Source organism: Jaculus jaculus, chromosome 8 (genome assembly GCF_020740685.1).
Source record: "Jaculus jaculus isolate mJacJac1 chromosome 8, mJacJac1.mat.Y.cur, whole genome shotgun sequence".
NCBI classification, from domain to species: domain Eukaryota; kingdom Metazoa; phylum Chordata; class Mammalia; order Rodentia; family Dipodidae; genus Jaculus; species Jaculus jaculus.
The window spans coordinates 61,396,901-61,410,651 of NC_059109.1; the positions used below are offsets into that span (position 1 = coordinate 61,396,901).

Here is a 13,751-nt window from a genome sequence, read left to right on the forward strand (position 1 = left end):
ACCGCAGCTATGGTGAGTTCCTGAGTGTCTGTGAGTTCCTGAGTGCAGCTGTATCCAGAATACAGCCTTCCACAGCACTCTTCCCCATCCTCTGGTTCTTACCATCTTTCTGCCCCTCTTCTGCTATGTTCCTTCAGCCTTGGAATGGGTGGTATTGATGTCTCATTTAGAGCTGACTGAGCACACAGTAGTCACTTATTCTCTGCCCTTTCACCAGCTATGCATGGGCCTAGAAGAAACATGAAAAAAGATAGAGAGAAAAGTAGAGAAAGTAGAGAGAGCTCCTGCCATATTGAGGGCAGGAAGGGGTAAAGGGGGGTTAAAGGGGTTCTCCCCTCCTTTCAGCCTAGCTGGGTTAAGAGGAGGGAGAGACTCATCAGAATGTGGAGGTTCAGGAGTGATGAAAGGGCTGCCAAGACAGCTTGCCTTCCCCTCTTACATGTATTTATAACCTTATTCTAATGGGCTTTACCCTCTGGCTCAGGTGAGCCAGAGTGAGAGTTCAATGATCTGAGGTAGAGGCTGGCTCATAAAGAGGTTAGCCATGATGCCAAATTCTGGGGGCTGAACTTGACCAACTACCATGTCAGTATTAGATTTAAATTCTGGGCAAGTGGAACTTCCTCCCAGGAAGGTCCCAGGTTGTTTGCTAGGAAAGGGGACCTCCCTCCCAGGAGGATCTCAGGTTGTTTGTGGAAAAACAGATCTAGGGAACTCCTTTAGACAAAAGATAAGCAAAAGCCAGATTCCTTTCTGATCTCTAGCAAAGACCAAAGACATTCCTGCTTTTTACTTTCCAGGTCCCAGTCACCCTAACTGCCTAACAAAGCTATGTGACTCCCTCTCAAAACTGCAATTAAGGCTGAGAGCACACTAATTTATGGCATAAACACAAATATTTAGAAGGCGATTTGGCACCCTGTTCACTTAGCATAACAATAGTAATAGGTTCTCTCTTAGGACCTATAACGTCCCTCACTATGGACTTGTAATGGGTCTACAGTAGGAGGTATGAATTACCTCCTGTGGAGTGGGCCTCAAATCCAAACAGAAAACAGGTTGTTACTCTCATTACAGCTGTAAAGTATTGCACCAGTGGACACATCTTGCCTGGCGGGTCAGTTGTTGGACACAGAGGGTCCACAGACTATGGATGGCTTTTCTCCACAGCAACCTGCATACCAACTTCCAGCCCCGTGAAAGCTACCCTATACAGAGGAAGCTCCCAGCTCAGTTCCTGCTTGGAAATCATGGCTTTTATGTCCTATTTTGATTTGTGGGGTTTAATAGTTTATTAAAATAAACATCTACATCAACTGTCAGAGTCCACATGTCTACTGTGAGGGAAAAAATTTCCTGATGTAATTGAGTATTCTTCAAGTGTAATTCAGAAGAAGAATCCTTTTTCTTTAAGACTGAAATAAGAATTTGAGAGTGTAACTGCACAAGGCTATGGGTAATGCCAATGAGAGGACAATGGGACAAACAGGAATCCTTGGATAGGAATATAGCTGGTTCTCATTCAGTTGATCTCCCAACTGAGTTATGTGAGTATATGGGTATGTGATGGAGGAAGACTATGATGTATGTATAAGAGAGAGAAGTGAAAGAATTGTGTAAGTAAAATCAGATCTGCCATCAACTGTGACTATATCTCTGGAAGTCTCTGTGGTGAAGATGGACAAATTGTAACCACACATCGTGATGGTAATAGACAGTAGAAGTCACACTATTCACTTTGACCCCAAGTTCCTCAAATCTCACTGGGATTAAAAATATACAATATTGGGCTGGAGAGATGGCTTAGTGGTTAAGGCAATGCCTGTGAAGCCTAAGGACCCAGGTTCGATTCTCCAGGTCCCATGTAAGCCAGTGGAACATGCATCTGCAGTTTGTTTGCAGTGGCTAGAGCCCTGGTATGCCCATTCTCCCTCTCTCCTCCTCTCTCTGTCTCTAATAAGTAAATAAAAATGAAAATAAAAGCTTTTTAAACAAAATAAAAAAAAATTAAAAATACACAATATCTCTCTTACAGAGTCATGGAAACACATTTCTGAATTTGTAAATGATTCTAGTGTTTGGACATAGATAACAACTTTTCATTGTCTAGGGATTTTGAGTTTTGTTTGTACCTGGTGTTAACCAACCAAAGTAACAATAGTCACTATCAAGGAAAGCATCTACAAGGTAGATAGAAGACACGGGTTCTTTGGAACTGCATGTTGTTATTAGCACAAACTGCCTGTTGTTCTAGGCAAGCTTTTCAACCTAAACATCTCAGTGTCAGTGTCCTTGTCTCCTCGGTAGACTCTGACTGGGTCTACATAGCGTTCAGAGAATATTACCAGTCTTTGCATACACTAACATGAACCCAGTGAATCAGTGCCGAGCTGCAGCTGAACCTTCTGTGTTATTAAGACATTTTAAATTCTGCCCTTGGCAATTGGAGGACCTAAAACAGACCCCTGTCCAGAAATATGTTTTCTGACTGAGAACTGTTCAAAAAGCCATATTTGTAACACAGGAAGGGAAATCACCAATTAAATTACGAAGCTGGTTAGAAAGAGCTTTATTGTTAACAAAGGGAAGTTCCTTGATAATTTTTCCCAAAATGTTGAAGGCTGCTACCAAGTCGCTGTATGTATGTGTGTGTGTGTATGTGTGTGTGTGTCTTTGTATATAAGATATTCTTTTCTGGATATAATTTAGGATTCCCTTTTGTGGTTTAGAATATGCATTAATTCACTTTCATTATGACTTAGGTGAGTTCAGAGCGATCTATTTGCCCTTTCCAGGCCCTGAGATTCAAAATCGTGGTTCCCCTTTTTCACACATTCACCGAATCCTGGAGCTATAGAATACCAGGATTTTTTAAGTTACCTTTTAAACAAATACAAACATCTTTGTTCTTGCATTTCACTCCTCTGCCTCACCATCCTACCCTTAGAACTTACCCTGTACCACACTAAGGGATTCGTAGGCCTAATAATGTGGGGAACAGAGACTGTCCCCAGCAAGGCGCTTGTGGAAACCGCCAACTTAACTTGGACTCAGACATTACTCAGTAACCTTTATATCCTATTCTATTACCAGGTAATCTCTTACTATTCGAGCAATAAAGGCAGAGGGCAATATCTTCTTCCATAGACTGCTAGTGAGGGCTATTTTTGTCACCCTTTTGGAATGGGGGTGTATTTTCCTGCCACCTGTAATGATGGTACTTTTGACAAAAATATTTGTTTAAGGAGATAAATCAAGCTTTGTTGGGTGTTGGCTTCATAATGACCTATTTTATCAATTTGTTACTAGTTAGTCATAATTATATCTGTCACACCCTTATATACACATTTATAAAAAATGAGTAATTAAAAATATGCTATGTATGTGGTTTCTGTTAGAAAGTAGATGCTATTCTCAAGAGGCATTAGTTTTGCATGGTGGTTGATTCAGTCCTTTTGACTACTTTGTAGAAGATTGGCACTGAATAGGGTTTGGATATTTTTCTTTCACATGGCTGGGATTTTGTGTTTATTTAAGATTCAAACTTTCAAAATTGCTTTATGCTTATGAATCTAAAAGTGTTCTTGTGCCTCTGAAAATATTCTGTGGGAAAATGAAAATAACTTTGTGAAAACATCATGTTTCTTTTATGTTAATTGGTTTTTTATTTTTATAACTTTTTACTTATTTCTTTGAGAGAGAGAAAGAAAGAGGCAGAGAGAGGGAGAGAGAGAATGGGTGTGCCAGGGCCTCCAGCCACTGCAAACAAACCCCAGACCCATATGCCCCCCTTCTGCATATGGTTTACGTGGGTCCTAGGGAATCGAAGCCTTTGGCTTTGCAGGCAAACACCTTAACCACTAAGCCATCTCTCCAGCCCTATGTTAATATTTTTATACATAGAGAAAATTACATAAGGCACATACAGGGTAAAGAATATTTTTTTTAATTGATCACCCATGTAAGACCCTGCTGCTCAGTCATAATAATCGAATTCAGTTTCTCTTTTCACAGAGGTCACCATTCTGCTGACTTAGGTAATGCTGTTTACTTGATTTCCTTTATAGGTTTTCATTTATATGTGTGTAGGATTGTCAGTTAGGTTTCAATTACAAAATAACCTAGAAAAAGCAGCTCAAAATGAGGAAACATGGCTCACAGTTTGGGAGGCTTCAGTCCTCAACCAATTTGACTCCATTACTTTGGGCCTATGACAGGCCCATCATGGTGGGAGAACATTCTAGAGAAGATTCATTCTCCTCATGGCCAGTAGGTGAACAAAAAGAGGAAGAGTATGCATTGTCACTATCCCTTCCTAGGATACACTTCTAGTGAGCCATCTCTTAGCTTCTATCATCCTCCATAACCCACTCACGGAATCCAGCATTTTATATGGGTGAGCCTTCAGGGTTTACCCAGGAGCCCAAATACAGCACCTTAGGTTGTCAGGTATGGGACATACACATCTTCAAATTCACAAGAAAATTCCAAGGATTTTCCATATGACTAAACCAATGTACACTCGTGCCCAAAGTGTGCAAGAGTCCTCAATGGTCTGTGTTGTTCCCACTGCTCAGTTTTGTCTGTTTATAATATGGTTGGTATTCTACACCTAGAGGTTACACAGGTAACTAATCTCAGGTTGCAAATGTTCAATAAAAACCATTCCAATCTTTTTCTTGTTATTATTCTCCAAAGAACGCTACTATTTATAAAACTTGTATTAGTTATTGTAAATAGTTGAGAACTCATTTAATGCATGTAAGATGTGTGTATAGTATATGCAAATACTATGCAGTTTGTAAAATGGATTCAAGCATTGGTAGATTTTGACAAAAATGAGGGCCCAGGAGCCAGTCAATCCCTTGTGGATACAGAAGGATGACTGTATCATTGATTACTATTGATAATGAGCAACTTTTATATATTTATTATTTATCTTTTTCCTGTAGTGATAGGTTATGACAGATTATGTCTATTAAAAAATGACCCATATACCTCAACAAGGAGGGGCTACGGGGAGGGCATAGGACATGGATGAGCCTAACAATGGTACCAACTTGACTGTATTCACTGAGTACAAAACTAATTAATAAACAATACTTTTTAAAATATTGGATCGCCCATATGAAATGTTGTTGTTGTTAATAATAATAATAATAATGAAAGAAAGGTTAAAATGACCTTCTTTTCTTATATTTTTTATTTTATATAATTAACAACTTCCATGATTATAAACAATATCCCATGGTAATTCCCTCCCTCCCCCCATTTTCCCCTTTGAAGCTCCATTCTCCATCATATCTCTTCCCCCTCTCAACCAGTCTCTCTTTTATTTTGATGTCATCATCTTTTCCTCCTATTATGATGGTCTTCTGTAGGTAGTGTCAGGTGCTGTGAGGTCATGAATACCCAGGCCATTTTGTGTCTGGAGGAGCACATTGTAAGGAGTCCTAACCTTCCTTTGGCTCTTACATTCTTTCTGCCACCTCTTCCACAATGGACCCTGAGCATTGAAAGATGTGATAGAGATATTGCAGTGCTGATCACTCCTCGGTCACTTCTTCTCAGTACCATGATGCCTTCCAAGTCATCCCAAGGTCACTGCCATCTGAAAAGAGAAATTTCTCTAACGAAAAATTGAGAGTAGCATTAATATATGGGTATGGACACTAAGAGAAGTGCTTATTGGGCAGTTTGATGAGTATTGTATATACATTTAGCCAAATAGCAGCAGACATGACACCCCTAGGGCTTATGACTACTCCTGTTGTAGGTTTTCAGTAGCAGGTATGTATTCCCTCTCATGGAGTGGCCCTCCAGTCAAATTAGAGGGCAGTTGGTTTCCCCTAAACAGACATGCCACTATTGTACCCATTGGCTCATTTTGCCTGTTTGGCCAAATATAAGGCTTGCAGTGTCCAGTGTGGAGTAATTTCACTGGTGATTTGTCTCTGCTTCTGCCTGCTTCTAGACGCTCCAGATCTCTCCTACTTCTCTGTTATAGTTGATAATTTTTTATGCACCTCACCTTTTAGTAGAAGAGTGTATTTTGCTGTTTTGTTTTGTTTTGTTTGGCTTTTTCTCCCCTAGGCTGCTTGGGCATGGTTCCTTCGCTGCCATCTTAACTGAAGTCGAGCTTCATTTTCTATATAGTTTTGTAGGATTATTTACATATTTGAACCATATATTAGTTGGCTAATTTCAAATTATTTTCCTACTGTGTGGCTTGTTTTCTGTCTGTAGTGGATTTTAAGAAAAAAAAGGTCTTAGTTTTTAATATAGTCAAAATTTACATTGGTTCTTGTATCTTGAGAACTCTTTTCCTGCTGTGTGGTTTTAAAAATGTTATGGTTTGGCATATGTTGTAGAGATTGGATCCAATTTCATATTTTTAATAAGTATACCCACTTTTCATGACCAGAGGATATTAAAAAGGCCAATATTTAACTACTAAATCATCTCTCCAGCTCTTGGAAAGACCACTGCGAATGTGAGCAAATTTTCTCAGTGCTACTTATGTCACCTATCAAGTGGCAATACTGCACGGTGCATTTCTCGTCTTTGTATATTTGCTACTAGGGTTTCACCCCTGTGCCACCTTATTAGTTGGTAAGTCTCTTGGTTCTTTGGCACTTTATATTTCCATGAGACACATTAGGACCTAATTCCTAGGTTCAAACTAAACCCTGAAGAAGTTTTGAATGATTTTATGGAATCTCTAGATTAATTTGGGGCCATCAGCAGCCTACTAGTAGTCATAAATAAAGACTGTGGTCTGCTTTCTTGCTGCTTTCCTTTTTCTTCCTTGGTAAAATATATCAATGAGATACCCTTTTTGTTTTTTGAGATAGAGTCTCATTCTAGCCAAGGCTGACCTGGAACTCACTCTGTACTCCCAGGCTGGGCCGGAACCCACAGCAATCCTCCTACCTCTGCCTCCCAAGTGCAGGGATTAAAGGTATGCACTACTATGCCTAGCTTTTATTGATTTATACATATATGTTTTAAGTTGTTTCCCATTTTGACTTTACTAATATTAAGTTGCTTCCTATTTTGATTTTACTAATATTTTACATATTATTTAGGCTTTCTTTGTCAAATCATCTGTTATGAATATGGGAATTTTTAATAATTTTGTTCATATTTATCAACTCTACTCACATATTTATTATAATATTTTATCTGTTGAATATTCTGGACTCTCCTAAATGCATGTACAATAATAGCTTGATTCTTTTTTCTTGTCCTATGCTAATCACCTTAGCAAAATGATAAATATAAATAGTGGGCATCCTTGTGTTATGCTGGATTTTCATGAGAAAACATTTCAAATGCTGTTAGTTGTAGGGTTTTTTGTTATCTTAGAATCAAAATAGCCATTGTGCTATAATTCTTTAAATTTTAACCCATGTCAAAATTAATGAACGACCACTGCAATGAGGATAGAAAGTTGCTTCATGGCTTTATACCTGAATATCTCCAAACCTTGGAACTACTGCTCCAATATTTTCCTCATTGCTCCAGTTATTTTTCTAGATATCACATAAATGGCATTAGACAATGGTTACCCCCCTAGACAGCTTTCATTCAAGATTCATCCATATTAATTCATGCATATTTCTTCTTTAATGCTGAGTAGCATTCTTTTCTGTGAACAAACCACAGATTTTTATATTTTTCCATTGAATTAAATATTGTTTGGATTATGAAAATTATTCTACTTCCTTGAATAAATTACTTAACCTCTGTATGATCACCTGTAATAGTGATAATGATAGACCTATTCCTTAGGGTTACTGAGGGGATGAAATGAGTTGATACATAGAAAGAACAGTTGGCCTTCCTATCTGTAAGCTTCATATTCATGGATCTAATCAAACATAGACAAAAATATTTAATAAAATACATGATTAAAAACCTGTGTCAAAGCCAGGCATGGTAAAGCACACATTTAATCCCAGCACTTGGGAGGCAGAGGTAGGAGGATCACCATGAGTTCAAGGCCACCCTGAGATTACATAGTGAAATCAGGTCAGCCTCAGCTAGAGTGAGACCTACCTTGGAAAACCAAAAAAAAAAAAAAAAAAAAAAAAAAACAAAATCCTGTGCCTATTGATTATGCAAAGGTTTATTGTTTTTTTTTTTTTTTTTTTTCGAGGTAGGGTCTCATTAGTTCAGGCTGACCTGGAATTTACTTTGTAGTCTCAGGGTGGCCTCAAACTCACAGCAATCCTCCTACCTTTGCCTCCCAAAGGCTGGGATTAAAGACATGCATCACCACACCCGGGTACCATGCAAAGATTTTTATTGTCATTATTCCTTAAACAATGTAGCATAATAATTATTTGTGTTGTATTATATATTACAAATAACACAGCAATTATTTAAAGAATGCAGGAGGATGTGCAAAGGTTATATGAATATACTGTGTCATTCTATGTAAGGGATATGGATGTGAGTGTCTATGGATTCTGTATCCTGGAGGTGTGCTAGAGTCTATGGGACATGCACACTGATAGCAAACATACTTAGGATAATGCCTAGTGAGTGATTTGGAAATATAAGCCACTCTTATTGGCTCCAACATTAACAATGATTTTGAAGTATAAAACACACAGCTCAGGAAATGACAAGAAGACTCAGTGTGTGTGAGGCGAGGAGAAGTAGCAGCAGGAGCTAACAGGGAGAGGTATGAAGGAGACAGGTCACAAAGAGCCTCAAGGGTAGAAATAGCAGTTTTCTCTCATTGCAGGAAAAAGTCAGGGTGATACATGATCTGGTATTTTTTTTTGTTAGTTCAGTCTGACATGAGGAGAATGAGGTATGATCTTGGGCACCTACTAGGAGGAACTGTACACAGTGGAGTCCTGGGAGATGGTAGTGGCTCAGATGATAGGGGTGGCTTCAGGGGTTGGGTCTTGGCATGGTGTGGATTGAGAAGCTGCAGAATCACTGCCATAGTACCACAGGAGTAGCAGTATGGCAGGTCATGACATTCAATAGCAGCATCCCTCTCCCGGTGGGGATGTTCTGCCAGATTCCCTCACCATTTTGAATTGGAACCCCAGCATCCATGATTCAAGAAACCCACTGAAGAAATGGCATGTATTTTCTTGTTTTACATGATGTCTGGCTAGCTGCTTTTCTACTTATATTCATGACTCTGAGCATATTTGCAATGAACGGGCTTATTCTGCAAAATTAAATGGTCATAGTATCTTGCTTCCTGGTTCTGTGAACCCATGTGCTTAGCTGGTCTCCTGAAAGGAAAATTGTCTTGGCTTCTTCTTGCTCAGGCCAGCAGAATAGTGGCTTTAGTCATTGGCTGGAGCTCCTGTGTGTACTGGGGACTTTTTTTTTGGAATAAACATTATTAGATTCAGATCAAAATTCGACTAGAAATTTATTTTGGGTCTTCTTTTGGGCCCAGTTCTGTCTAGTATCTCTACTTCAAGTGGCAGGTAGTTTTAATTTTCTGAGGTGACCTCAAGACTAAACTCGGCCCATGCATTCACATGGAGATTTTCTTTTTAACTGAGTTAAAAATAGAACTTTGTGATCTCATATAGTTTTCTTTTATTTCCTGCTCCTAACACATCTGTGTTTATTCTCTGTGGGGCCCAGCTGCTCCTTAAAATCAAACACCTGACCCAGTCTTTGACTGGAACACACTCACATGACATTTTTAGCCCTACCTGCTGATTAATTTGGGACAGTACATAATCCCAGTAATATTAAAAGGAAGGAATGTCCCTTTTATCTGGACTCTTGCCATATCTGCTATGATGATTAACATCTCTCTTTGGGTTAATGTATTTTCTTGGTGTCCTTTTGCATTGCTTCTTCATAGCAGGGCCTCAGGGAGGGAGGTGCTTATTTGAATTTTGTGACCCATTTTGTTCTTCTTTGTAACTCGCTTCTTTTGTCACCTTACAGAATATCAAGCTGCTATTTTACACCTGAAGAGAGAACACAAAGAAGAAATTGAAAACCTGCAGGTATATCTCTTTATTCTACTGAGCTGGTTACCTGATACTTAGTTTTCTCAGGTGCAAAAGTTAAATATTCTTCTCTGGTTGGAGTATTTAGCTAGATAGCACCTGCATTGTAGCTGGCAGCAACAATGAAGTTTATCCCAGGATGAAAGCCTTGGGTACTGGGTTTAATAAATGCTGATTCGTAATTGTGAAAAAAAATACCATTAAATCCCTTTGATTGGATTGAAAAAGCGATTCTACCTTTAAAGCAGTCAACTTACTTCTTATAGAAGTATTTTAAGAGATACGTTTTCTATGTACAGTGTAAATTCTTTTTGTCCCACTTAGATTCATGCTGATGTGTCTTTTCACACCTCCCTGCAATATGATATCATGTGCATGGAAAGGTTGCATTGCGCTGAGTAATTCTGTGTCCACAGAGAGTTCTGGGAAATGACCAACTTGTTCTCCCACTACTGTCATGTAATATATTTACCTAGGTTTGCTGTTTGCATACAGTTCTTATGGCAGGAAGTTCAGCATCTGAACTTCAAGTCCCTGTATGGTGAATCATACATACTGTGTGCCTGCTTTACCTGTTGCTGAGGTGGTCTTATATTTCAGGAGAGAATAAATAGCAAACTTTAAGGAAAGCTTCTTGTTCACTTAATGCTAGCTCATTAGTTGCTAATTTAATGAGCTTTTGTATCAAACATTCTCTTTAAATTTATTTTTGTTGATAACAGAAGTTGTATATAATTTGAAGGGCACAGAATGTTTCATCATTTGTCATGAGCACAATATGTTAAGAAACTTAGATGAGGGCTAGAAGGATGGCTTAGCACTTAAGGCATTTGCATGCAAAGCCAAGGGACCCAGGTTCGATTCCCCAGGACCCACATTAGCCAGATGTGCAAGGGGAAGCATGCATCTGGAGGTCGTTTGCAGTGGCTGGAGGCTCTAGTGTGCCCATTCTTTCTCTGTCCCTTTTTCTCTGTTGAACAAATAAAAATAAAATATTAAAAAAAGAAACATGGATGAACACACTTGTGTTTTTTCACAATGTCAGAATATATTAAATAGTAATAAGTTCATAGCTATGGCAGTTTCGGTGGCTAATTTGCCAGGTACTTCTGCTTTTCTTGATAGCCCTGGAGGAGGGGATCACAGGTTCTGTTATTCCCATGTCAGTTACTAATGTTAGCTCTCAAATCCCACAGTAAATAATGCATCTGTATCTATTTGCATGTGTTTGGACTACAGAATGGCCTCAGAGTTACAGCCAGTTTCAAAGAGGTCTGAGAGGCTAGAGCTAGGAAAGTAGTAGATGTGCACAAGTGTGAGTATTGACAAAATAGCTTGCTGCGGGAGGAGCTGCGGAAGCCGTCGCTGCTGGGTCAGAACTGAGCTGCAGGAGCAAGGCAGGATGAAGGGAAAGACCAGGTCCAGGTGAAGGAATGGATAGGTGGACTGCAGGTCCAGATGGGCAAGCAGGTGGATGGGCAAACTGTCACATCAACAGGGAGATGAGTCATAAGAAGTCTCTGACACAGCCAGAGTTCTGCACCACTCACACTGGGTGGCTAATAAGAGGTCAGCAGGGCCCTCCCCATCACAGGGCTAGGTGTCCACTTCTTTATGGAGTTCAGGTGCACACTTCCCTCATCTGGTATGTCTGATATGTTCTCAGACCTGGTTTTCCCAGTATATTTTAGTACACTGATGGACCCTGTAGTCCCATTTCACTCTGATACATTTAAAAGGCGACACCTTTTCTGATTCCAGGAATAAATCATTTACCAGTCTGTGCCATATGGTTCATGCCTTTCACATGTCCACCTAGGAGCATAGTTATCTCCTACCCTCAAAATAGAACCAAAAGCTGATTGTAAAATGGAGTCCCTCAGGGGAAGGCACAATCTGAAAAGTCCTATTTTATACAGTATATGGAATAACCTAGAGCAGCACTCATTACAACATCATTGTAACATGACTAAAATAGGTTCAATAACAGATTCATTGATTCATATACTTATCAGTTACTTTGACAAAAAAGGTTCACTTTCTTTGCTATGTTCAAGTAGAAAATAGTCCTCTTGGACTTATCTCTCATGACTAAATGAAATTTTACATTCTTTAATCAATTTCTCCCTCATGTCTACCATCTCAATCCTTGCTTTAGCCATCATCTAACTTTGTTTCTTTGAGTTCAACTTCTTAAATTCTGCATATAAATGAGGCAGTATGTATCTTTCTGTGCCTGTTTTATTTTTCTTAACATAATGTGTTCTAAGTTCTTTCAAATTCTTGTCAATGACAGAATTTTCTCTCTTTTTTATTTTTAGTTTTTAAATTTATGTATATATGAGAAAGAGAGGAAGAGGTATATATATGTGTGCATTTATATTATATATATAATATATTATATATATACATATATATATACATATACATACATATACAAATATACACATACACACACACACACACACACACACACACACACACACACATATATATATATATATATATATATATATATATAGAGAGAGAGAGAGAGAGAGAGAGAGAGAGAGAAAATAGATATCCCAGGGCCTTCAGCCACTGTAAACAAATTCCAGATATGTATGCCACCGTGTACATCAGGCTTATGTGGGTACTGGGGAATTGAGCCTGGGTCCTTTGGCTTTACCAACAAGTGTCTTAACCACTAAGCCACCTCTTTAGCCCTGAATTTCCTTTCTTAATGCTATCATTCCATTGTATATACATATAATCCATATTTTCTTCATCTATTTATCAATGTATAGACATATAGATTGATTCGTATCATGGATTAATGATTAAGATTTCAGTGGGCTAAGGTTTACAGCTATCTTTTCAGCATGCTAATCGTACTTCCTTTGATATCTACCCAGTACTGGGATTGCTCAACCAGATTGTAGTTATATTTTTAATAATAATTATACAAGTTTGGATTCCCCTGAACAGAGTACAGCAACTCCCCTTTCTCCCCTTTCTGGTCAGCACTTGTTATCTTCTACATCTTTTAATAATAACCATTCTGACAAGTGTGAAGAAATACCTTATTGTGGTTTTGATGTCCATTTTCCTGATAATTAATAATATCATATATATTGTTATAAACCTGCTGGCCATTTTTGAAATGTATGTATGTATTTATGTATGTATGTATGTATGTATGTATGCATGCATGCATGCATGTGTGTAGGTGGGTGCACATGTACCATGGCACACATGTGGAGCCTGAGGGCAACCTCAGAGTATTTGTCCTCTCTTTCCTCCTTTGATACAGGCTATCTCATTGTTTTCTGTTGTTATATATGCCAGTCTAGCTGGCCTATGAGTTTCTGGATTCCTCTGGCTCTTCCTTCCATTGCCATAAGCACATTGAAATTACAGAAACATTCACCACTTTGCATCCAGCTTTACATGGGTACTGGGGACTCAAAATCCATCCAGCAGCTGACAAGCAAGCACTTCTAACCACTGAGCAATTTTCCCAGGCCCCTTGCTGGCCATTTTTATATAGATTTTTAGAAATAGCTATTTATTTGATTTGGTCATTTTAAAATCAGCTTGTTTTTTTATTATTAAGCTACTTGAGTCCCTCATATATTTTATTAATAATTTGTCAGATATATAAAATATTCTTTTGAATAAATAATAATAGCCTTTCAAAACTGCCGAGACAGTATACCAAGTCATTAAAAATAGTGAGAAAAATATTAGAACGGTAGTATGGTGAAT

At 38.5% G+C, this 13,751-nt stretch overlaps 1 protein-coding gene across 4 annotated transcripts in view; it reads left to right on the plus strand.

The window, feature by feature from the left end:
• The window catches only part of Fmn1 (formin 1), a 434,422-nt gene that overhangs the window by 161,572 nt on the left and 259,099 nt on the right, over nucleotides 1–13,751 (plus strand). For all 4 annotated transcript variants that reach the window (XM_045156457.1, XM_045156456.1, XM_004669715.2 and 1 more), the window contains one exon: nucleotides 9,940–10,001. In XM_045156457.1, the coding sequence (XP_045012392.1) occupies nucleotides 9,940–10,001 (62 nt within the window). The remainder of the gene's footprint in view (nucleotides 1–9,939; nucleotides 10,002–13,751) is intronic.